General features: G+C 37.4%; 1 protein-coding gene across 1 annotated transcript; it reads right to left on the bottom strand.

Annotated features, from left to right (window-relative positions):
• Positions 1–4418: 4418 nt before the first annotated feature.
• LOC113240470 (transmembrane protease serine 9-like) lies at positions 4419–22880 on the bottom strand. The gene is made up of 6 exons (XM_026477785.1): positions 22677–22880; positions 16687–16846; positions 8407–8597; positions 6529–6626; positions 5493–5655; positions 4419–4774 (listed from the first exon to the last, which is right to left on the bottom strand). The coding sequence occupies exons 1-6, from the start codon at positions 22738–22740 to the stop codon at positions 4641–4643; spliced, it is 810 nt and encodes a 269-aa protein (XP_026333570.1). The 5' UTR covers positions 22741–22880; the 3' UTR covers positions 4419–4640.
• Between the last annotated feature and the right edge of the window lie 2958 nt (positions 22881–25838).

Here is a 25838-nt window from a genome sequence, read left to right as displayed (position 1 = left end):
AGAGATCATTCCCAGAACAGGATGTTCCAGAATTCATCCTGGGCCTATCTCAATGTCTGGGAGAGCCATTTAGTCCTTAACCTGGTGGAGAGCCTATACATGCTGCTACCGGCCTCTTTCTGTATGAATACTTGCAGGGGAGTCAGCTTCAGCAATGCATTTAGGGCTGCTCCAGGTGTAGTGCTAGTCCCGTTGCTAGCAGGCAAGCGACACGCTGTAGACCGCCCAATGTGGCAATAGTGGTTGTTTGACTGACTTTGCCACTCCAAACAACGGAGGTATATGTTACTATGTGTCTCACAATTACCTTGTATAACCAGAGAGTCATCTTTGGTTTTAGACCCCAACGCTGTCCTGCCGTACGACTATAGATATCTAAGGCCATGTTGGCGTTGTTGACCGTGTTAGCTATATGACAGTTTCACCTTAGGGTTTGATCTAGAGTTACCCCTAAGTATTTAACTTCTGCGGAAAAACTCACAGCCCTGCCACCAAGGATCGGTTCCACTAGCTTATCCAGTTTCCGCTTCCCAGTGAAGGGAACAATAGTTGTCTTTTCTACATTAATAGATAGTTCATTATCTTGACACCACGCGGAAATGGTGTCAAGAGCTCCTTGCATAAGTGATGATATAGTACTTTGGCAGTGCCCTCGAACTGTGATCACTAGGTCATCCGCATATCCCTGGGCGTCAATGTTCAGTTCAGCCAACCTGTACAGGAGCTGATCCACAGCAAGAGTCCAAAGGAGAGGAGAAATGACTCCACCTTGCGGGCAACCCCTTACTGCGGAGGCCACAAGCCGGTCCCCGTGTAACGAGATACTTGCTCTGCGGCTTAAAAGTATGTTTTGCACCCATCTCGTAGTGTCTACATCTTTGCAGGTTAGTTCACCTTGTACTCTGGTAAACACCAGAGTACGAGTGGGTGTATTGTCAAAAGCCCCCTTATGTGTAGAAAGGCACGTAGTGCTATTTGTTTGTCCTCAAACGCTCTTTCAGCCCTGTCCACAAGGTGGAGCAGAGCTGTCTCTGTGGATTTTCCACTTTGATCGGCGTGTTGAGTGTGATGGATAGGTCTATATATTAAGGACGGAGCCCTAATGTGATTGTCAAGTACCTTCTCCATTGCTTTAAGCAAGAATGAGGTCAGGCAGATGGGACTTTGCTAGAGAGTAGTCCTTTTTGCCTACCTTTGGTATAAATGCAGGTTGTCCATTGTATCGATATGTGTCCCCAAGCAAGACCGGCTCTAAATATTTTGACCAGGTATGGTAAGAGTACACTTATACCCTGCTGCAGGAAGATGGGAGTAATACTGTCCTCACCGGGGGATTTGTACGATTTAAACGAGGTAATGGCCCAAGCCACTTGTCGAGGTCTTATAATGTTGGCGGCTCTGTTCCAGTCCTCATTGCGAGGTGTATGTACAGTAATTACTGGGTTAGTAAGCGAGTCGCACAAGGCCCCCGGAAAGTGGGTTGACATTAGAAGCTCAAGGGTTTCTGTCGCAGAAGTCGAGTAGGTCTTATCAGGCTTTTTTAACAGTCCTGGTTGATGGGAGTTGGCTTTGGCAAGCACTCATTGTAGACGTGTACCTTGAGCACTAGTGATCTCCTCACAAAACCGCCTCCAAGATGCTCGCTAGCCTTCCTTATCTTCTTATTATAATTGGTTAGGGCCTTCCTGTAAGTCTCCCATTCCTTTGTCAGCTTGGCCCTATTGAAGAGTCTTCGAGTTTTCTCTCTTAGCTTTCTCAGTTTGGCATTCCACCTCGGAACCTTCCTATTGGAGGTCCGACTTTTCGGTGAGCAGCTTTCGTCAAAATCGCTGACGATGCCCCTGGTAGTGACCTCAACAGTACAGGCAAAGTCTAGACTCTCAATAGTTTTTATCGATTTAAGACAACCTCGTAGATACGGTCCTAGACTGCCTCTATAGACGTCCCAGACCGCGTCCCTTGAATTCCTAAATGTAGTGGGATGGCAGACATCTCCTGCTCCCAGATCAAATCTTATATGTTTATGATGCGACATTGACGACTCATCACTAACATGCCAGCCGGTTATAAGTCCGGCTAGTCTAGTCGTAGAGAAAGTAACATCCAGAATTTCTTGTCTTGACCTAGTAACAAAAGTTGGTGTACATCCTTCATTATTAAGATACAGGCAATTTGATAGGATAAAGTCATATAGTAACTCACCTCTCTTATTGATGTCCGAGCTCCCCCAAGCGGTGTGGTGAGCGTTGACATCACATCCTACCAGAAGTTCTGCTTTGTGTTTCTAAGCGTATTCCGCCAATCGTGTCAGATCTTCCATGGGGCTGTTCTTTTCTCCAGGTACATAGGCTGAGCATAAGATTATCTTAGCCCGAGGGCTATTCCGGGGAAATAAATATGCTGCTACAAAGTCGTCAGTAAAGAACTCTGGAACAGGCATAAGGTTAATGTTTTTGTTGTAAACAATGCAGGCTCTGGGTTTGGGACTACCCATCCGTTCGCATCTTTCCTTGCGTGAAGAATCTTCCATACTTCCGTGCGGAGACCTCTATTTTGGGCCCCCAGCAGGCTGATGGCCATCTGTACCGACTCACATCCCTTCTTGGGAATGTAAGTGGTGGCGGTGGTGGGCTTTGGAAGCTCGCTTTCCTTAATCAAGGACAGCTGGGCTTCCGGCCACGGCTTCATCCGGCGTCACAACCGGCAGAGCCCCTCTTGCCGGCTGATGGGCATAAGGTTCCCTTGAGGTACCCTGGTATCGAGGGTGCACCGTTAGCGGCATAGGCACGGTACGCCTAACACCGTTGGATTGGGTGATAACATTTTAGCCAAAGCCTAGCAAATGCCCGAACAAAGTCCAGGCATTTACTAGGAGTTGCCCAGGATGCACCGGCCCATGTCTTCCCTTCCTATAACATCCTGGGATTGCATAGGAATGGAAGCCACACGCTCACGTGGAGGTACGTCGTCCTAACACTCCAATTTAAGTTAGGTAAGTTTATTAGTAAAACACGAGTTTTATTTTTACTATAAAATTATTATTCACATTGGCAAATTAACTTGTTTAGGAAACATAGATGGCGAGACTTGAAACTTATGTATACGTCGTTAACGTTTACGCTTAAATTGAAAAGTGTGCTTATTTTAAAAAACAAACTTTTTAAAGTGCTTTTCGTTTAAACACTTACCTCGACATACAATACATACTTTTTCTCATCGGGGTAGGCAGAGACAACAGTCTTCTACTGTCCTACGGTCCTAACACACATCTTTCGCCTCATCAACACGCATCAGTGCTTTCATACATGCTCGTCGGTTAAGGGTATCATCAATATGAGAAGAATGTGGCTAACATTGGCTACATGTTCGCTAAATAATTTAATGTAACGCTACAGCGTGTTTTTTAACAAAATTAGTGATGTTTTAATATAAAATAAGTTGTTTGTGCTTTGCATATCGACCTATTTTATTGCAGTAACTATTATTTGTACTAGGTATGTGTAGGTATTTTATTTAGTACTGTGACGGTTGAATTAAAGGATTTTATTATGAATGGGAATTTTAAATTTGTAATAACAAATTCTTATAAATAGCTACATATAGTTAAGAATACTTACGTAAAAAAAAATTTGCTAGGAACAGTAACAGGTTCAATCATCGAGTATACTCGATGGGTTCAATACAACTTGCAAAGTGTGGGAAATTTGAAATTTACATATCTTTGAAAATTACAAAAGTTTTGTCTATCGAAATTATAAAAATAAAATTAAATTGTTTTAGTGGAGCAGCTTACATTACACCCTGTTGGTAACATTCTAATTTACATTTACCTGTGTTAGTTATACTTCATTTTACAATATAAGTACAGAAAAACGCCTGTTTGTTTGTTTTACAATAATCATGTACTTAATATTCTCGTTATTGACAATCACAGCCTTAGATTCTTAAATAAACATTCTACAATCATAAAATATCCTAATACTGATTTCAATTTTACATTGGAACTTAAGTAGGTAAACTAAATTTAGTTTAGTTTAAATCAAAAACTACAATTTTTGTACCCCTATGAGCCTACACAATAGATATGCTGAGGTAGATATTGTAATACGATCAGTGTCAAAATTGTGAGAGCGTCGAAACTAACCAAAACTATATCTGAAAATTTGATCATTCACAACCAAATCTTTAATACAAATAGATTTTAAGGTGCGCTTCCGATTATAATTGAAATTATGTTATTGAAAACAATTGCCTGTGATCATTGACTTACAATTATATGGACGTCGGGTCAGCGCTAAAAAGTGTCCGCACTTGTAAGGCGCTAAAATCGTATACAGAGCGCCAAACTCCGCTTTAGTCTTCATTTGTTCGACTGACAGCGCGATACTGCGATGACATTACAATTTAAATTTCGAATAGGTTGACTTGGGACATTTTTTTCGTGGTTTTTGTATTAGACCCGTCGTCCATTTATTTGTAAGTCAATGCCTGTGATACACCTTTATGTTGTTGTACAGAGTTGATTTGGAATCCTACGACACCTTAGGCGCTGAACATTTAGACACTGACCGTACTTACTAAACGTAGGTAAGTCATTATCCGTTAATTCTTATTCTTTAGAACTAAATTTATTTTATGTATTAATAAAGTGAAGGAGGACGACAAACGCAAGCGTGTCGTAGGGCGACTCGAAGCCACGGCAGAAACTGTCCGACCCGGGCGTAAACTCCAGGGTATCCTTGTCTGGCACAACCACGGCCCCATGAGACGATGCCTAAAGACGAGTACAATGATAGTTATTATTTATTAGTTTCTCAGTTTATTTTAAAATAACATAACATTTTAAATATAGCAAAGGAGAAAAAAGACTGTTGAAATCCGTTGTGGACTTGAAATATTTATTTGTATTTGTTAAGGGTGGTGAAATTACAGGCACATGGGACTTGATAACTTATGTCTCAGGGTGTCGGGCGCAGTGGCAGTGCCCCTCTGAGTGGCACTGCAACTATTAGGCACTACCACCAGGCACACGACGTGTTCGTCCCGTCAATTAGTATTATAAAAAAGGGCATAATTATTATTAATAACAAAAATAGAAAACAATCCTTCGATCCGCCCGGGTTCGAACCGACGTCTTCTAGCAAACCGTGTGTGACGTTATGCCAATTAAGCAACAAAATTAATTAGTGGACCCTACGAATTTTTCTATGTGCTTGTAGCAAAGCTTAGTTGGCATAGCGTTTGGCACGGTTTATTAGAAGACGTCGGTACGAATCCGGCCGTCGAAATAATTATAACAAACTAGTGGAGCTCTTTCGCAAAAAATAATGGATACACATATTTCTCCCGGCGTGGGAATCGAACCCAGGACTTCTACATGGCAGTCCGGCGTGGTAACCGTTCGGCCACGGAGGCAGTTAATAAAAAATAATTAAAGTTAATAGAAAATAGCATAATTATTGTTTTTTTTCGGTTTAGGTGGCACTATTTACCTATAAGAGTAAAATGTGGTTGTTGCAATAAGAGAGGTCCTCCTGAATCTCCAGTGCAAGCGTCTCTATCTGGTGAATTTGCACATATCATACGTGGTGTTACTTTTCTGCGACCATAGCCTGCTCCCGAACATTCTTCTTGCGCCCAGATTTGTACTTCCGCCTGTGAACATCACTAGTGCCGTTAACGGTTAAAATTTAAATACATGTGTTGAAAAGTAAAAGATGCCAAGCTTTCTTTTTTTTTTTGACATTGATATTTTGCAGTTGGCCTTGACTGCGCCACGGGATGAAATGGCCGCGCTGAAGGCTCATAAATAGTTATGTGCTCAGCGACATTGATGCCGAATATAAGTTCTACGTACATTAAGAATCAGTCGATTTTCTGTGTAAACTTTTTAAACGTAAGTGTTTTGTAATAAGTTACACTACCTGATTTCAAGGAACCCAGACTTTAAATTAGCAAGGTGTAATGAGAGTACGGAGACAGGGTCCCTAATAAGGGGGACATCTAACTAGGGACCACGTAGAATCGGGTAGTGTTTATGCGGTTTCTGTATAAATTAGTATGTAGATTTAAATGTAGTCAACCGGGCGATTTTTAAATCTTGAGATTTTTTTTCTTACGGCCTGGACTATCGTGGTTAGCGTTTCAGCGTATAGCAAGATTTAGAAGAGAAGTTAAAGGATTTCAACAAAACGGCAATTCTCGGTGTTCACTACCTAATTTCCGTGTCGATTTTTATTATGTAAATATTCAAATATATTATCGTGTAATTATTAAATAATATTTCACGACACAATACTCGAATATTAAACAATATTGCATGATAAAAAAACAACTTAAATAGTAAAAATTGCCACGGAAATTAGGTAATGAACACTATACTCTGAGAATGACCGAAAAAGGGAGAACATGAGTTCATTTTTCATGAGAAAGTAAAAAATAAAAGTATGGAAAGAAAGTGGCATTAATATTAGGTAAACCTTTTTTAATCATTTGTAAAGAAGTTTGAAATTATTAGGATATGCTTACTTTCATAGGAACATTGGACGACGGTCCTTTTTCTACTGTGCTTCCCCAGCCGGAAACTATCGCATTTTGACCTACTAATAAATCTTCATCGCCTACGTCTGAAAATAAATAACGAAACTTTATTTGATATAAGTACGTATAATGTCAACCTCGTTGGATGCCTTGTTCATAGAGCTGAACACTGGTCAAAAGAATTATTTCTAAATGAACAGGCTTTTCTTTGTTTCTTTCTCTTCGCTTTTTGCGGTAAGCGTTTTAGCCACTTACAAAGTGTTTGGACTAACTTGTTTTTAAAATGGGGAAACTTTTATAATATCATGGAATGTAATTTGGACGGATTTCAAAGTTGGAGAAAAAGTGAAAAAGGAATCAGGTGAGGAATTATGAGATGTAAATAAACATGGTATAAATGTAGAATAAATATTATATTATTATTATAGCAGTTAAATTAAGGCTTTTGTTATTAATTATCTGGGTGACATTCCAGTCAATCATCGTTTGCACTTTCGAACGTTCGTTTCTTATTTTAAATTTTTCACCGTAAAGGTTACATTACACTTAATTATGGTATAAATAATGTAATTATCAGAGTGGAAAAAAACAATGAGTCATGAAGGGAAACTACTTTATATGCTTAAGATAGCTAATTTTACTTAAAGGAAACATTCTTCTATTTTTCGTAATAATTCGCACACGAAACCAAATACTGTCGTAAAATTGTGGAATTGTGAAAACGCGATTAGAAATTTAAAAATTTGAATGAAAGCAATATATAACTATTTTCGTTAATAAATGGATACTTAAGTATTACGTATAAATAATCACATTAATCTCAATAAGATCCATTCAGTATTTATTTGTTAATTCTCAAATTGTGTTTTCTCAATTTCACAATTTTGAGCTACGACAATATTAATAATTGCTGGGAATCGAATCAACTAAAGATGCAAAAAATAAATATTTACTAGTTTGTTATAATTATTAATACAAAGATCGAACACTCAGAAAAAACACTCAGAAAAAATTCCTTCGATCCGGTCGGATTCGAACCGACGTCTTCTTGCATACCGTGCCAGACGCTATACCAACTAAGCAACGAACCAACGGATCTCACGAATTTTTCTATGTGCTTGCGTCGTGTCTTTGTACTTGGCCTTTCAACGACTTTTTAGTCGTAGCGCCATCTATGAGAAATCTATTGCAGATTTATCACTTTATTAATAATTATAACAAACTAGTGAAGTAATTTCACAAAAAATAATTGAATATCAATTCAATAAAAATTTAATAAATATTTACTATTTTATTTTTTATCATACTGATTAGTAGGACCATTGATAAAGACAAAATTTCTCCAATAACTATCGTATCTTACAATGAAAAACGTCGTGGAACCACTAAATATACAATCAATCTTTTGTAACCTTTACAAATTTTATTCTTATCATTGATTCTATTGTATGTTACATAGTTAGTGTTTATTTTTTGCATTGTTAGTTGGTTTTAGATTTAAAAAAACTGTGAATATTTATATTAAGATAGTATAAAAAAAAAGATTGTTTCCTTTAAGTGAAATTAGCTATCTTAAGGTTTAACTCACACTGGCTCAGAGTCGAAGCGTCGCGTCGCGTCCTGTTTTTGTCAACGCGCGTCGACGTTTGATTCCATATTTGCATAACACAAATTTGTACCTTAATAATGGGAAAATAGAGATGAATACGCTACAAGCGAAAAACATGACCCGTCGCGACGCTTCGACTCTGCGCCAGTGTGAGTTGAGCGTAAATATTCGTGTCCCATTGATTTTTTCCACCCTGTATAGTAATAATAGTGTCACTGTTTAAATGTTATTTTAGCTTTTTATTTTTTTATTCTTACCGGGTAAACAAGCAGGCCTGTACAAGTTATTGGGTAGAGGTCTAGTTAGGCGCAATACAGCGATGTCATTGTCATAAGTATAGCGGTTGAAGTCGGGGTGCTGAATTACGTGGAGCACTTCGAAACCTTCAGAGCGCGTGTTGTTCATGTCGTATTCACCTACTAGGACTGTCAGGCGGCTGGCTTCAATACTGTGAAAGAGAGTAATACTATTAAATAAATGTTTTGAAGTAAAATTATTTAGTGGTGTACATTAGAGACTAACATGTATTTGTTTTTACGTTAATTTATAGGGCTGTCCTAAATTTTGGACAATAACTTCTAATATTCAGATCTTTGCATTAAATTGCAAGCTTGTTGAGTGGAACAGGGGTGCATGTCAGGAACCTGCACGACGTGCACTACGTACCATTATTTTCCTGTAGGTACCTACGTTTGGCGCATCTTGGTTAGCAACCGGCGATTACCTTACGCCGTTTGGCAAATTCTTACACCATTATAGTGTAATGTCATCGATACGATGAGAAGAAATGGCATTGAAACTGTTATGGATAGTTGTGTCGCTTACCGTCAGCCACACGTCTTGTTCGTCCCGCCACTTCATATCATAAAAACGGTAAATATACATAGGACTTTACATAGGGCGCACTATAAGTTTCCGGAACTGGCCACTTACATAAACAATATTTAAAAAGTAATTACAACATTTGAAAATTGAACTCTTTGGCTGTAGAATACTGTTTACTTCATCTGACTGTCACTTGTTTTTACATTGTGGCGTCATTTTAGAAATTGGTTGTCTACATCACCATGGATTTAACTCGTGAAATTTTTCGTAGTATGATTGATTTTCTACGACTTTAAGTGTAATTTAACAGCCCAGCGGAGTTTCGCTCGGCTTTAAATTGCTTTTGGCGATGAAGTACCATGCAAGATGACTATTTATAGCTGGTTTGCAGAATTCAAACGCGGTCGTGTGAATCTTAGTGACGAATTTCGTGATGGTCGCCTGTCCCTGCTGTGAACAACAAAAACATCGATGCTGTGCACCGTATGATCAAAACAGACAGGCATGAGACATACCATGAGATTCAGGCATAGGCATGAGTCAAATACAATCAATACTACACACACATTGTGTAGTGTGGGGGTGTGAAAAAGCTGTACTCTCGGCGGATCCCACACAATTTGACTGAAGCTCAAAAAAACGGATCGCGTCACTTGGTGCAATGCCATTCTTACCAGATTCAACGAAGAGGAGTCAAATTCGGTGTGGGACATAGTAACAGGTGACGAAACATGGATTTATAGTTACGATCCCAAAACAAAGCAGCAATCGAGCGTATGGGTCTTTTGAGATGAGCCGAAACCAACCAAAGTGGCGCGCGTGCAAAGTGCCTCTAAGCGGATGATTGCTTCTTTTTTTAATGAAACTGGACACGTGGTGTTGCTTTGGAGAATCGTTGTACCGTGAATAGTGATTGGTATACGACCATTTCTTTGCCAGAATTTGTTTGCTTTTATTTATTTTCAAAAATAAGAACCAGTTACGCGGTCAACGGTTTTCTTCACTTGAAGAAGCTGTCGAAGAGTATGAAAAATATATTTCAGAGATTGTCACGGACGAGTGGCATAAATGTTTTCAAAATTGGTTCATTCGTATGAAAAAGTGAATTAACGCTAACGGAGAATACTTTGAGAAACAATAAATTCATTTCATATTAATAGTATTTTTTTCTTATTCATTCCGGAAACTTATAGTGCGCCCCACGTAGATTACAAGATTTACGAATACGAAACAAAAAAACGTCATAATATTTGGACAATATACTACGCAAAAACATTTTTAAGAAAACTAGGCCGTGACATATCACCGAACGCATTGCGTAGGAGGTTTGAATGTCCATGGAGGTTATTTTATTGTGATAGGCTCATGTTGATTCAGATCCACAAAACTGTTCAAAGATATATGAATGAAGTCCTTTAACGTAGTGTATTATCTCCGATAAACATATTTCCTCGCGATGTTTTTGTCTCAAACATTATAGACTGACTACAAATATTTTTGTCGCAGTCCTTTATACAAAATAATAATAATAATAATAATAATGAAACTCCTCGTTAAGGAGCTACTTCCGCCAAAAAATAAGCTTAGCCATCCGAAGAGGAAACATAGCTAGTCTTTTAGCCACGATGCATCTGGGACGCGATTTGAGGAAATTTCCTAGTTTCGATGGATTGAATTTTCACAACATTTCAGTTATTTCTTGTTTTCTGTAATCATGTATGATTAGTGTACTATTTCAAATCTTTAAGGCCATGTAAATATAATAAAGATTAATCTTATTATAAAAGATGTCATAAAGAACTAAGAATAACTTTCCAAACGGTGCCCACGACTGCCACGCAGAGGTCCCGGGTTCTTCCCGGGCCGGGAGAAATATTTGTATGGCCTACATTTATTTCTCTCGTGAATTTGGGTGTAATGTGTGTTTCTCTGTGCGTGTGTGTGTGTATGTGTCCATGACACCCGCGATACAGAGTTTCCCTAGTGCGGGGCGTTTAAAGAGCTAGGACTAAAGAATTTTAGTTGCAATGGAGCTCCGTGTGAAAAAGTTCATCCAGGGAAATACTGCCACCTTAGCTATTTCTGCCGCCAAGCGGTCATGTGGTGTGAGCATAATTGCGTTCCAGTTTTGAAACGGAAGGGTGCTGGTGACATTCTAGGCACATGGAACTTGTCAACTTATGTCTTAGGGTGACGGGCGCAATGGCAGTGACACTGAGATTTGTTTGTTGTTGTTTGCACCGGCACTGCAACTGTTATGGATAGATGTGTCCCTTACCAGCGCAGGCGCACGACTTGTTTGTCCCGTCACTTGGTGGTTATTATAAAAAAAACGTGTTTAACAACACTTTGTTAAAAATCTATGCTATTGGATTGGAGGACGCAGCATTTTAATTTGTATATGATCGGAGTGTAGGTATATAGTACATAATATGTATACTATAGTAGGTACAGGTACCGATAGCGCACCCTGTTAATCATAATGCAGCTGGCATTCTAAGGTCGCCTGAAGCAGGTCAAGATCGCCGCCACGTTTCATTTGTAGATGTAATGTGGCGAATCGATTCTGTCACACATGTGATTTGAATATTTTATCGGCTGCCTGCCCTTAGCCTTCTTTAGAGGAATCTTGGTTAAGGTAAATAGTGAAATATATTTCTAAATTGTTATTTATTTCTTTAAATATATAGTATTTTTGTCATTAGGTCAATGCGAATCCTCAAAAGTAAAAAGACGAAATCAGAAAGTACCTGACACTTCGGGAAACCGACAATATAGATTTTAAAAAAACGTAGGTAACCAGGTTCTATTAAATATATATAAAGATAATGTTTCGAATGATTTTTTAAAATTGATTTTGTTGTATCTCTATAGAGGGTTCAATTCGCGCACTTTGAAAGTTTTCTTAGTAATGACAAATCACAAGAACGACAAGTATTTCAATAAAGACAAAATTTCTTAGAATTTTCTTTTATATTTTCTAATACTTATATTGACTATCACGTCGCGTGCGCCTGGTTATAAGCGACTTACCTGTCCATAGCAGTTGTAGTACCACTCAGAGCTTTAAATTGCAAAGATCTGAGGAGCGCTGCCACTGAGTCCGTCATCACCCTGAGACTCAAGTTGGCAAGTCCCATGTGCCTGTAATTTCAGCAGCAACCTTTCCCTTCAAAGTTGAAACGCAGTAATGCTCACGTTACTGCTTAGCGGCAGAAATAGGTAAGGTGGTAGAATTTCCCTGGGCGAACACTTTCGTAAGTAGCTCTACTGCCATTAAAAGTACCTCTTTAGGATTATCATAATTATATATATATGCACTACTGGATTTAGCACTAACTCTTGCAAATTTTGTTCTTTATTATATATTAAATAAATTGTTTGATTTACATTGATTTATTTAATAAAAGTGGTGATCATCATCTATATGAGTTAGCAGCATGTGTTACCGGCTCCACTGTGCCGTAGGTTTAACATTGTCCGTCGAAAATGTCAATAACGTCTCTACACCACATTTAACCGTTTTGGCTTTAAGGCCAAACTTATGTTGATTTAATTGCATTTCACGCATTATGATACTAATGGTAATAGTAGAAGTAAGTACAAAAATTGGTAGTAAAAACATTGAAATGTAAAATGTAGATAATACACTTTGCCTCGTACATCGTAACCCACACGAGTGTTTTTCTTGTCGCTCCATTTTCAGCTGTTAAATATTTGTTAAACTGGTCTACTTGTTATTTTTTAATGTGGCAAGGTGAAATAGAACATCTCGAAGATCTCTGAAATATATTTGGGTAAAATAGATACGAATAATTAGTATATACCCAACAGCTGTATTTTTATGAGGTTTTTAGCGACGGTAAAAATGCTGATAAGAAACTTCGCAAACTTTTTGGGGTCACCTGTATATGGTCTACTGTGTAATTATATTTTAAATAAAAGAGAGAATCGTGACTAGAGCTGATATATTCCACTTTTTTAAGACCAAAAATAAAAGATGGTTAACCTGTTTTTCGGTATAAATCTCACAGCTCTCAAAAAACGAGCTGTGCCAAGTTTCGCACATGGTCCAACCGTTCAATAAACAACCGAAGTCTAGGTTTGTGGTCCAGTGTGCGTTTCGCATTGCACATATGCAAATGTTTTACAAACAGACGCCGCTCCCAAAGAAATGTCCAAACCAAACCTGAGAGTCCATTACGCAATTAGAAAGCGCACTAAGGTCAGCTTTTGGACCTTAAGGGAGCATTTTTGTTTGTATTACGTTGCATAAACTTTTGAGGGCTATTGACTACTATATTTGAGAAAATATACATACATTACTAGAAATGATGATTTCTTGTTATAGTAAATTGTTGCTTTTGTACATTTTTATGTACTTTCATATTCTGCCCTCCTTGTCTGTCATAAACCCGTTGTCCAATCTGAACTTCGGCAGATACATTGAATCCATGGCCAAAAATGTAGCTAGGAAACTTGGCATCCTTTCCAAAGTGAGGCGTTACTTTTCGCCAGGTCAGTTGCTTCAGCTGTACCAAGCACAAGTCCGGTCGTATATGGAGCACTGCTGCCACCTTTGGTATGGCTCTGCTACATATCAACTGGCCACTTTGGATTCAATTGACAAGCGTGTCAAGAGGTTTATAGGTGACTCGGAATTAGTAGAGGCGAAGCTGCAGAGCCTTGAACACCGCCGTAAAGTTGCCTGTTTGAGCTTGAGAGTGTGCGATGGAAGTACGCGATTTAATTCCGCCTTCCCTTTTCCATCTTTGGGGACTAGACGTAGGCTTGGATTCCAGCCCCTATGTTGTGGATATTCCAAAGATTCGCACGGAGTGTTACGCTTTCACATTTATATGGCTACGGAATGGAATTCCCTGCTTGCGGACTTGTTCCCTGAAAGTTATAACTTGGATCTTTTCAAGGCGAGAGTCAATAGACATTATTTAGGTGTGCATGCTCCATCGTCGACCTCATCGTCACTTTCCATCAGGCGAGATGGAGGTCAAATGCGCACTTACATTTGTATAAAAAAAACAGCGCATTAGCATTTTGGTAACTTTCGACATATTGACACCTAAAATATCTTTTTTGTTTAAAAGATTTAAATTTGCAACTACTGATAGGGGGTTGTAGATCTCGTTTCTATAATTCCAAATATGTTAATAACTCAATTTCCGTCATAATGTTCATTACGTTGTTTATGATAGGGACGGCAGTATTGCTGTCCCATAAAGATCAAAATGCGGGCTCAAGCTCTTCCACCACAGGCACTTGCTTCTGGCTAGATTCTAGGTAAACAATCATCTGAATGTTTACTTAGGTAATATCTAGTCGGATGCAGACCGTCTGGTGACGCTACCGTTGTACTGGTAGTCGGTCGACATTACCAGGCAATTAAACTTATTAAACAAATCTTAATAGCTCGCGTGATGCTTTCTTTAGTCTTTCTTTCTTCGGCCAAAACATTATTTTTCCACTATTAACCCGCTTTTCCAAAAACAAAATATATCTAGTTATAAGATTTTAAACAACCAAAATTGTAAAGAAAACGTTTTTTTTTCGTTTAAGTAGGTAAGTTGATTACCTTACTTGAGGAAATAATTGAGATAAAATATAGAGAATTTCTCGGGGTATGTATTTGTTATAAACTAAAATTAAAATATAAATTTCTATAAAGCGGTAATTATCATAACTATTTTTGCGTTAACTTTGCATATGCAAAAAAGCATATGCTTTGTCACATAACATTATCCAATAACACGGCTTATTTTAGTCCCATGGTTTTTAAATATTAGTCATGAATATTTAACAATAATTACTAAGCAATTATTAGATGTGCTTTGACGCTTTGGACATCGTATTTGCAAACAATGGGGCGAAAGTCGATAATTATTGACTAAAGGTTCGCCATCATCGTTGCCGTGCTACAGAAACACTCTAATTTCGATTGTGGTGATAGTATAGTAATACTAGCGAGAGGTCGGAATTGCATATGTAGGTAGTGGTATTTGTGAGTTTACAGAAGAATCGAGGTTGTATTTGTCATTATGTATTTGTCGTTTTGTGCGAATGGCACACCATTACATGCAATTCCGAGTTCTTGTAAAAAAGAATTAATTAAATGTAAGTTAATCAAGTCAATGTTGACGTCGCGCAAAACGTACCTACTCTTTGAAGTGTAGTATTTTTCGTTTTCTTTTTTTTATAATACCAAGTCACGGGATGAACAAGTCGTGGGCCTGATGGGAAGCGATACGCCTGTCCATAACAATTGCAGTGCCCCTCAGAGTTTTAAAACGCAAAGGATCGGAGGGGCACTGCCACTGCGCCCGTCACGCTGAGACATAAGTTGACAACTCCCATGTGCCTGTAATTTCACCAGCACCCCTACCCTTTAAAATATAAAGTAATGTTTCAAAAGTGTAGCTTCTTTATTGTAGCAATAATACTAATACTCTGTGGCGTTTACGATAAGAACCGTCCAAAGGCCAAAGTTTCAAGATTGATGGGCTCTTGACTGTTGCTCAATGATAAAAAAAACATTGATTGCCAAGTTAGGAAAATGTTTGCCTTTTATGAAGGGCCTGAGTACAATTATTATCAGAGGGGCTTGCACTACAGAGATAAAATCTACATGTCAAGGAGGTTACGTACAGTGCTTTGAAATGATATGGAGTCTACAACCCTCATTGCGTCGAGGCAGACCTCTTCTAACAGACCCCCCACACTAGCGTCTTTCGAGCGTCAACGTCTTGCCAATGCACGCACAGCGTCGACACGACGTTCGGTATTGTACAGCACAGCAGACGTCGTGTCGACGCTATGCGTGCATTGGCAAGACGTTGACACTCGAAAGACGCTAGTATGAGGGCTCTCCAAGGAGCTCTAGCTCTAGTTCAAAGTCTAATCGACTACGAGCTGAGTCAAGAGTTGATGGACTTTTCGAAATTAATCCAATGCCATATGACTGCAACACGACTCTGCCACAAAGATGATCGTTACCAATGGTCGGAATAGCGTTATCAATGAGCAGATAAATGTCTACAAGGAGTAACATAGATATTATATTAATTAATTACTTTTTTCGATTTCCGGAATTCCGGAGATAGTTTTCTGCATTGTAAGATAAAATTACTCACTTAGGAAGCTGAAGTTGAATTTTAAAGTAATTCCAGGGGCGCTAATGTGGAAAAATATAGTACATAATTATATAGTACCTTTCACCAAAGTAAACATTTTTTATGAACTACAAGTAAGTATATGGGTGGTTTTTTTTTTACGAATTTAGATAAGTTTAATTATGAATTTAAATAACATTAATTAACATTTGTTATTTTAATCACTCCATGTAACTCCCTGTATCTATATGTAGACATTTATACAAACATTCATTTGGAACATCCTATTCCGACCATTGATAATTACATAACACCTAGTTGTTTTTATCGCTTTGATTAGAGGCAGTATAATGATACAAACCATATGGAACACAACTGTCGTCATTTTGTAACCGAAGAATTTAAAAAATCAATAATATTCTATATCTCTTTTAAATAAATGTCCGTCTAAACGGTGGAGTTTCACCGCTAGTAAACTCGCGTAAGTCGAATGCGCGTTTGTGTACTCTTCAAGGGAAAACGATAAATAATTAATAAGCTGTTTTCGTTTGGAGGTTATTGGAAGGAATTTTCTATTCTTCTACTTACCCATAAACGCAATGCGTGGCAGTAATAAGATGATCCTTAGCGACAACTGTAGCTCCACAGATGATCTTTCCATCCCGCCGTAGTGCTGCCAGCCAGGGAAACTCCCCAGGGAATACCGTTTCTCCGCCGACAACGCGACCTCCGCGAGCCACACCGCATGCTGTGAACACGATTATAATTATATACTGAACAAGTGTAGACATTTAATTGTATTATATTTTAAAGTTATAAACTGCAAAGTATTAATAACTACTTAACTCGGTAGGTAAATGACATTTAAAAGATAATTTCTTGTCGGATGATTTTTGTGAAGACTTTTTATTATTAGTTATTTTTTGACGATTGGCTCAAAAATACCAAGTACCTAATGCCGTAAAATCTATAGATACAAAAAAAATAAACATAATATGTAATTTTAACCAACTTCAAAAAAAGGAGGAGGTTCTCAATTCGACTGTATGTTGTTTAATTTTTTGTATGTACATATGTTACGCGATGACTTTTGTGAACCGATTATGATGATTCTTTTTTTGTTGGAAAGAGGGCACCTCGGTAGTTGTCCCATTTACATTTGAAGAAAATATTCCACCTCTAAGGGCCGTATTCCAGAACTCTACTCAATGCTCAAATCAGGACTTGAGTGAGCACAGTGAGCACTGAAAATCATACTCAAGTCCTTGCCATTAGGGTCGTATTTCCAGTGCTTGAAATAATACTCTGCTCAAATCCTCACTTGAGCATTGAGTAGAGTTCTAAAATACGAGTGTAAGTGTAGTAAACTAGGTGATGGAGCCGGTTTCGCGCTTTTTTGAGGTCGGTTTTTCAGATACTCTGTACTGAAATTATTACGGAACGCTTTCATATAAGTATAACAGTCTCATGTAAAGTACAAAAGTACAATAATGAAATTTGATCAATGGCATTCGCGTGACATATATAACGATTAGGTTTGATCAAAGTTTGTAATAATTACTTATAAATAAATAATAACGCACTCAACATAGCACTAGGGAAACCCTGTGTCGCGGGTGCCATGGACACACACATAGGCAACCACAAATTACACCCAAACTCACGAGAGAAATAAATGTAGGCCACACAAATATTTCTCCTGGCCCGGGAATAGAACCTGGGACCTCAGCGTGGCAGTTCGGCATGGTAACCGTTCGGCCACAGAGGCAGTTAACGTGGTTATGAATCGCAGTTAGGGTCATTACAAACGTACACAGCTTAAAAACAGTACACCTACTTACTTATTGCCAATGAGAGGGTTATCAGTCAGGGAAAGTTTTTCATAAAAATAAAGTTAATTTCACTACCAAAGGTAATGCGAGAATGCAGCAAGTTAAGCAACCTTGATTCTCATTCACAACTTTCATCGTCACCTGCATGCATAAACATCGCACCCAATAGGGCCAACAGCATCAATTTGTTCACTAAAATCGGAAAGAGAAAATTGTATGGTGCGAAGTGTCGATTTTAATAGTCGTGAAAGTCCTTGTCATTTAGGACATTTAATTTATCTTTTACCTACAAGTAGGTTGAATTTCTGAGAGTCACGTAAGGATAAAGTTGCATCCACACGGCGTGTTGAAAAATTTGTTAAAAAATCAGATTCCTTAATTGAGCAGGTGTGCAATATTAAAAGACCTTTTTTTAATGGCTTTTTTATTGTTTATGGTTGAAGAGGTACTGTGTCGTCAAATGTCGACTACGTTTTCTTGAATTACGTATCTTTGATGAACAGAATAATGTATGAAAAAGTTAATTTCTTTTTTCTTGATTTTGGAATTTTGTTACCATTTTTATTTCGAAATAATTATGTTGATATATCTATTTATATCTTTCCATGTCTTCAATCGACTGCCGAAAAAAGACATCGTTTCCATATACATATAGATGCATTGTATACAAATAAAAACTGCGTCTCGTGTTTTAAACTATTGGGTAAGGCGTTACGACACCACGAACATTCACAGATAAGACAAGATTCCATTCATATTTACGTTTCATGTGTCCACGGACACGGATGTCCTTGTCGTTTGATCTAGATTTTTGTTAATATGTACTTGAGTTAAGATGTTTTGTAAGAATAATGTATTCATTTATATTTTGCAATTATTTTGTTTATTTATTTGTTTAGGCTGATAACTGTATGAAATAAAAGGCCTACATATTGTTTTTACCATTTGCAGACTAACCTTCTTACATGGATGTTAGTGATTTGAAACAGTTTCCTAACTACAACAGAATCAAAGTTCTTGCGCGGTGACACATTTTGTATTTGGAATTTAGAAGTTCTTAGTTTCCTTCTTTTTATTTTTTTTCTTTAAGGAAAGGCAAAGGAGACCGTTCATACAGTTAAGTCTGTTGTGTCATAGGCCACAGAAAATGTCATTAGAAACCCTGAACACACATACACGTCCCGGTTTTACCGCTTTTATTTGAAACATCGTATGTTTCGTTTCAGTTTTAAAATAACGTATTTGATAAATGTCCAATTATATCACATTTTACCATTATCTGCCCGATTTAATTTGATTTCACGGGTCACATATCGATCTTTGATCAAACGTTACATTCTAAGCGCTTAGGTTTCAAGTTATAAGTAATGTCTATTGTGAGATGTAAGAATGTCAATAACTGTTAACGATCGGTATCTGCCATGTTTTTTTCAAAATTCCCCGATAGTGATATTTACTTGATCACCTGAGATCTACTTCCAAAGTACCGAATTAACAAGTCAATAAAATATTTATTATTCTTTAAATAACTAAAACCTTTTATGTATCCTATATAACCGACTTGCTCACCGGTTTTCATGGTGTCGCCATCTCTGAGGTCCCGGGTTCGATCCCCGGCCGGGATAGTGTAGAAACCAACTTTTCTATATTGTCTCGGGTCTGGGTTTTTGAAGTACCGTCGTTGTTTCCGATTTCCATAACACAAAGTGCTTTAGTTAGTTACTTTGAGATCAGAGCAACGTATGTGATATTGTCTAATATTTATAACAAAATAACTTTACATGCTTTGCGGACATAATAAAAGGAAACGGTAAAACATAATTCAATTACAACTAATAACAGTTCTCTTAGTAAGTAAGAAATACTCAATAAGTCAAGTTTTTTATCTAACACCATGACTGTCCTATTCCATTCACAAGAAGTCTACCGTTATGATTCAGCGGTAGGGACAAAGGTTGCTTACACCGTTATTGTTTGAAATTATTGATCTAAGGTGGTTAACACACATAACGGTTACACACGCCAGTTTTTAGCAGCATGTCTGTAGCGATTCAGACACGATGCAGTAACGATGCAGTCGCTAATCGTCTACTCTTACACCATAGATATAGGAAAAAATATATCTATGCCTGATACACTAGCGCGACTTATACCGACATACAAACCGACTTCAAGAAAAGGAGGAGGATCTCAATTCAACTGTGTTTTTTTGTATGTTATGTACGCGATAAGTCTGTATGTTTTTATGTGTATGGCATTTGTGAACCGATTTTGATGATTCTTTTTTTGTTGGAAAGAGATCCCATTTAAATTTGAAATAAAATATTCCACCTCTAAGGGTGGCAAACTAGGGGATGAATCCGGTTTCGTGCACTATTTCAGTAACCGATTTCAATAAAACTTGGCAAATAGATGTAATTCCACGAACTTTTGGAGTCGGTTTTTTAATTAGAAGTGAAAGTCACCTTATTTAAAACCTACTGCCAATCATTTTATGCCTGCAATCTGTGGACGGCATTTACTCAAAAGGCATACAGCGCCCTACGCGTCCAATATAATAATGCATTCAGGATGCTGTTGGGGCTGCCGCGCTACTGCAGCGCGTCAGCAATGTTCGCAGAAGCCTTTACGGATAGCTTCCAATCCATTTTAAGAAAGCGACAAGCGTCCCTAATGCAGCGGGTGCGCGCCAGCACCAACAGCCTCCTTACTACAGTAGCAAATAGAGTTGATGGCCCTTTCAATGAACGTCTCAACTCGTTGCATGTAGTGCCCTCTAAGTGGGCTGTAAAGTAAAATGTATTCGTAAATAAAGTAATAAATTCATGTAATAAAGTAAACAAAGTAAACAATGTAAATTACTAACATAGTTTATAAGTCTGTTACTAATTATATATGGATTCAGGTCCGAAATAAATGCTTATTATTATTATTATTAGTGCTCTGTACCTACTGAGATTAGTGACGATTTAAGACAAGCGTCTGCATCGATGCAGTCGCGCATTTGCATCGACAAAATCGCCTAAAAATCGCTAGTGTCGCGGTGCAATCACACTAAACTAGAAGTCGCCATAACGGTTCATAGACGTGATGCGCGGCGTGGAACCTTGTTATTAAAAAGTATTAACTTTGTATGTTTCTGCACGTTTTTTTTGCATTTTCGAGACTAGATTAATGTTTTAAGTCTCGGGAACATCGAGACTTTTGAGACGTATTAAAAAACACTAAACTTTAGCAGTCATTTTGGTGAAATTAAGGCGCATGGGACTTATCAACTTATGACGGTGATGGGCGCAGTGGTAGTGATCCCCTCAGATCTTTGTGATCTAAAGCTGGATGCTCATTTGTCAACCAGCATAATCATAGTTTTGTGGAAATGTCAGGTTTGTTCTAAAATTTACTTGTAAAATAAAACTTTTGTTGTTATCACCTCAGGAATGGTGAATTGTTGTGATTTATTACGATAATTCCACAACAACAACAAGCACAACTGCAAAAGTTCATTCACTATGAACAAGCACAACTTCATTCCCTATGAAGTGAATGAAGTTTTTTTTACGTACACACCATGGCATGGACGCGGTGCCACGGACACACACAAAGGCAACCACAAATTACACCCAAATTCACTGAAGAAATAATAAATGTAGGCCATACAAATATTTTTCCCGGCCCTTATTGTTTATTCAAACTGTCTAAATAAAGTAACCTATTTAGAACAAAATACATCTACCGCAGTCATAAAAACTTTGAGAAGCTTAGCTACACTAAATTGGCAATTAACTCATGGTAGTAAGTTAATCAAGGTTTTATAACGGTGAAGAAGCCATATTTTTCCACTGCCTTATAGTATAACATTTATAAGCGTGTCAGAAAAACTATAACTCTCGTATCGGACAATGAAATACGAATTTCGGAAACATGAAAACTCACTTAATTTAAATGGATTGAGGTGAATCTTTAAAAACGTTATTAAGCTGCCTTTTAAATTGTTTTGTTAATTATAGATTCCAGTAACTATATGAAAAAGGATTCCCAAATAGCAACAGATAATGTGGCAATATGTTAATGTTTTATTGGAACTTTGAACTTAAGGACATGTTTCATTCATTTCAACGTCAAAGTTACGGAATAGTTCAATTATTATATTATCACTATTCTTGTATGTAGACTCAATAGTGGTGTTGGGAAAAGCGTCTTTCATATCCACGACATAATATTCCATTTTACGAAAGCGGGTTTCGATTTCCCCGTATTGAAAACTACCTCGTTTGGCTCACAACATATATATAATAATATATATATATATATATATATATATAATATAGCCTTTACACAATACTGCCATTTTGAAAGGGGTGATGATTACTTGAAAGGATGACATAAGAACACGATTAAAGCTTTCTTCACTTACCTGATTTAATGATTTGTGCATTTGTAATAACCGGTTTTTTAAAAATACTGTCGAACACATTTTTTTTATGTTTAATAAATAAAAATAAAACAATACGAGTCTTGGCCATTAATTAAAATCAATTTACTAGGGCCAATAATTACAGCGTAAATAACAACTTTAATCATTTTGTGATTATTTTCCTGTAATAATAATTAATAGAAATTATATTTTCGCGGGCTTTCGAAGTACGTGACACTTTTTTTAATATTAAATTTCGCGGCTTTTCGGCACACGTTAACGTCGGCACATTTTCTACAATTTTCACAGATATCCAATTGGTAGACACTCACTGCATGGTTTGCAGGCGCGGGCGGCGGTGACGGCTGCAAGCACGAGGATACACACGCGGATCATCGCTTGTGGAGCTTGAGTCAGGTCTGGAGGCGAGGGGAGACGCCGGGCCCGCTATTATAGGCCGCGAGCGCCGCCTCCTCGGCCTCGCTCAGGCCAGGGTAAACGCTACGGGCCAAGTTCACGGATACCGCAACACTGGCACATGTTGAATAACATACAGCCTCTATCAGTTCACAAGCACACATACCCCACTACAAAACAGTTTTTTTTTGCGGTGGGGTAGTTACCTTGACATGCTTTAGTTATATAAGCTGAATTATTGTTAACTTTCAGGTTTCGATAAATGTATTTTTAAATCTATATTGCGATATTTGTTTGCTGGCAATGCAACTTTTTGTTTTTTTTTGAGTTTTTTTTATAGAGTTGTAATTAATGGTACCTATGATTAGATGTTTTGCTGTTTTTTAACTAAAGTGTTAGGCAAGGTGATTATGTCAGGCATAAAACAAAAAAGTGCTAATAATATATCTATCAGAGTTTGTGGTTTACGATTATCTGAATATTTTTTGTTATATCTAAAATGTAGGTAGAACTACCTTTCCAAGCAACGTGGTAATGTTGGATGAAAAACAGAACAGATTTATTATATAATCTATCTATTAGCTTTTTTGGTTTACGATTACTGGAATATGTTTTGCTCTGTTTTATCTAAAATACTTATGTATTTTATTAGCCAAAAATTCCGTGCGTTATCAAATTAAGTTACAAAAGAAAAACATTAAAAATATAAAATGTATTGGCCTTGTTGAACTACAATCGCCATCAAACAATAATTGCTATTTTTTGGAAATTTTGAAATTCCCTTCCGTAAAAATTAATTACTTTACTTGTAAAATACAGCTCTTAGGTGTCGTTTTATGGTATCTTCGCTAACAGAGTCGTGTAGGTACATTTAAAGAATTTTGTAAGTTCGAAATGAAAATCAGAACGGGTTACGTCTTTGTCGGGCGAATAAGATGGACGAGGTAAACACATCCCATAGTTTTTGACGGCTTTGTACAGATGTGTGTGGTTTGACATTATGATGATGAAATACCGCTTCTTTACTTATCACCACGTATGGATATTTTTCTTAAATTAGACACTTAAAATTTTCCCGCCTACTCTTAAAATGCGCGCTAAAATATTAGTTGTAACATAACCATCGACAATGTAAATTTTTTAAAGAAAAATGTTCACTTTTATTTTAAAGTTAGCTTAAACACAATTTTTTCCAAGACGTAGACGATTTTACGCGGTCGTATTATTTGTGGTTCTTTCATCTACAATAGGCAGAATAGGCCAATAATTTGCATTGGATTATGCACGTGATACTAATGAGGCCATTTGTGAAAATATAAAAAAAAGACTATAATGCAATATTATTATTACATTATATTATAATAATGTTATTTAGTAGCAGCAGTAGAGCTCCTTGTGAAAGCGTTCATCCAGTGAAGTGCTGCCACCTTACCAAATTCTGCCGCCAAGCAGTAATATTAGCATTACTGCGTTCCGGTTTTGAAGAGTAAGTAACTTATGTCTCAGAGTGACGGGCGCAGTGGTAGTGCCCTTCAGATCGTTTCAATTTAAAGCTCTGAGTGGCACTGCAACTGTTATGGACAGACGTGTAGCTTACCATCAGGCGCAGGACTTCTTATTATCCCGTCCCATCACTTGATATTATTAAAAAGCTTTCAAGGGAAAGGAATCAAGAAATCATGATAATTAACCTATTGACTCGTATAGTCGTCAACTCACTTTACTTACTTACATGATATCTTCCAATTTCGGTAAAATTTATAGGATTATTCACCAAACAAGGCATATCGTAATACCAGTTTCTCGAGTATGCAAATGTAATGTGCATTTTGTAAAATTTTCGACTTCATTAAAATTACATGGCATACTTTTGTACTACGAGGCATTCGGGTAATTTTTTAACTTTCAATTGCTTTGTTCGCGATCGTCGTTAATGAAACGTCGGTCCCAATAGTATTTTTTTAAGATATCAAGTGATGGGACGAACAATCCTGTCCACAGCAGTTGCAGTGTCACTAGAGCTTATATCGCAAAAAAGATCTGAGGGGCTAACACTGCGCCCGTCACTCTGAGACATAAGTTGACAAGTCCCATGTGCCTGTAATTTCACCAGCACCCATACCCTTCAAAACCGGAACGCAGTAACGCTAACATTATTGCTTGGCGGCAGAAATAGGTAAGGTGGGCAGTACTTCCCTGGACGAAATCTTTCACAAGGAGCTCTACTGCTACAAAATCTAATTTTAATGGCCTCTATTGTAATGTAAAATATAACTATTTTTACTTACAATTACAAAACCGAAATCGTCACATTCATTAAAATCTACATGCTCATTCGCAAGGTAGTTTCCACTGAGAAAAATGAATGAGAAACTTTAAAAAAAAAAAAAGGGATTGCTCTATAAACATTTTGTACACATACCTCATTCGAATTTTCCGTCTTACCTTCCTTTAATAAGAATAAATTTAATTTGGTAAAATTATATTGTAAAAAGAAATTATGAAACGTATGTTCGTGGATGTTCTTTGATAATTGAAAAGTATAGTACATTATTGCAGAGGCCGGGAAGTAGGGATTTCTGGACGAGTATGATTTACAAGAACGAGCGCCAGGGAGGCTTGTATTAATACGAGTCAAGCAATCCCCGTTCCCGCCGAGGCATGTATAGAATTTTTCTCAAACAATGTGAGGAAATAATAAAAGACTAGAGAGAGGAAAATGTATAACAGAAAAAGTAAAAAAAAAAAATTATTAAAAGTATTATATGACATATCAATATAAACACAGTTTCCGAAAACGAATTAGCATATTTTTCGCTTCTTCATTGCATGAAAGTTTCCTGTTTGCATGTCATGCTTTGTTCATAGCCGTCAAAAAATTGCCATGGCTAATATTGCCGCTTGTTTTAATTCATACTTTGTAACTCATACTCGTCCAGCAATCCTTTACTTCCCGGCCTCTGCAGTAATGTACTATAAATTAACGACTTTTGTAACTAGTAAAAAATAGGTTGGTTTGCATTAGGTTGCATATATTTGACATAACCGATTGATGACTTTACTATCTCAGTCAACCG

Source organism: Hyposmocoma kahamanoa, unplaced genomic scaffold (genome assembly GCF_003589595.1).
Source record: "Hyposmocoma kahamanoa isolate Upper Pololo Valley unplaced genomic scaffold, ASM358959v1 138, whole genome shotgun sequence".
In the NCBI taxonomy this organism is placed as follows: domain Eukaryota; kingdom Metazoa; phylum Arthropoda; class Insecta; order Lepidoptera; family Cosmopterigidae; genus Hyposmocoma; species Hyposmocoma kahamanoa.
The sequence above is the reverse complement of the archived record's forward strand: the minus strand, read 5'-3'. Positions and strand labels throughout refer to the sequence as shown.

Excerpts from the sequence above, each read along its gene's own strand:
- LOC113240470 (XM_026477785.1), bottom strand. The coding sequence starts at position 22,740 with ATGATCCGCGTGTGTATCCTCGTGCTTGCAGCCGTCACCGCCGCCCGC. Across the intron at positions 8,598-16,686 it reads GCCACGCATTGCGTTTATGG|TATTGAAGCCAGCCGCCTGA; the intron begins GTAAGTAGAAGA and ends TCTCTTTCACAG. Across the intron at positions 4,775-5,492 it reads ACCACATTTTACTCTTATAG|GCATCGTCTCATGGGGCCGT; the intron begins GTAAATAGTGCC and ends ACTCGTCTTTAG.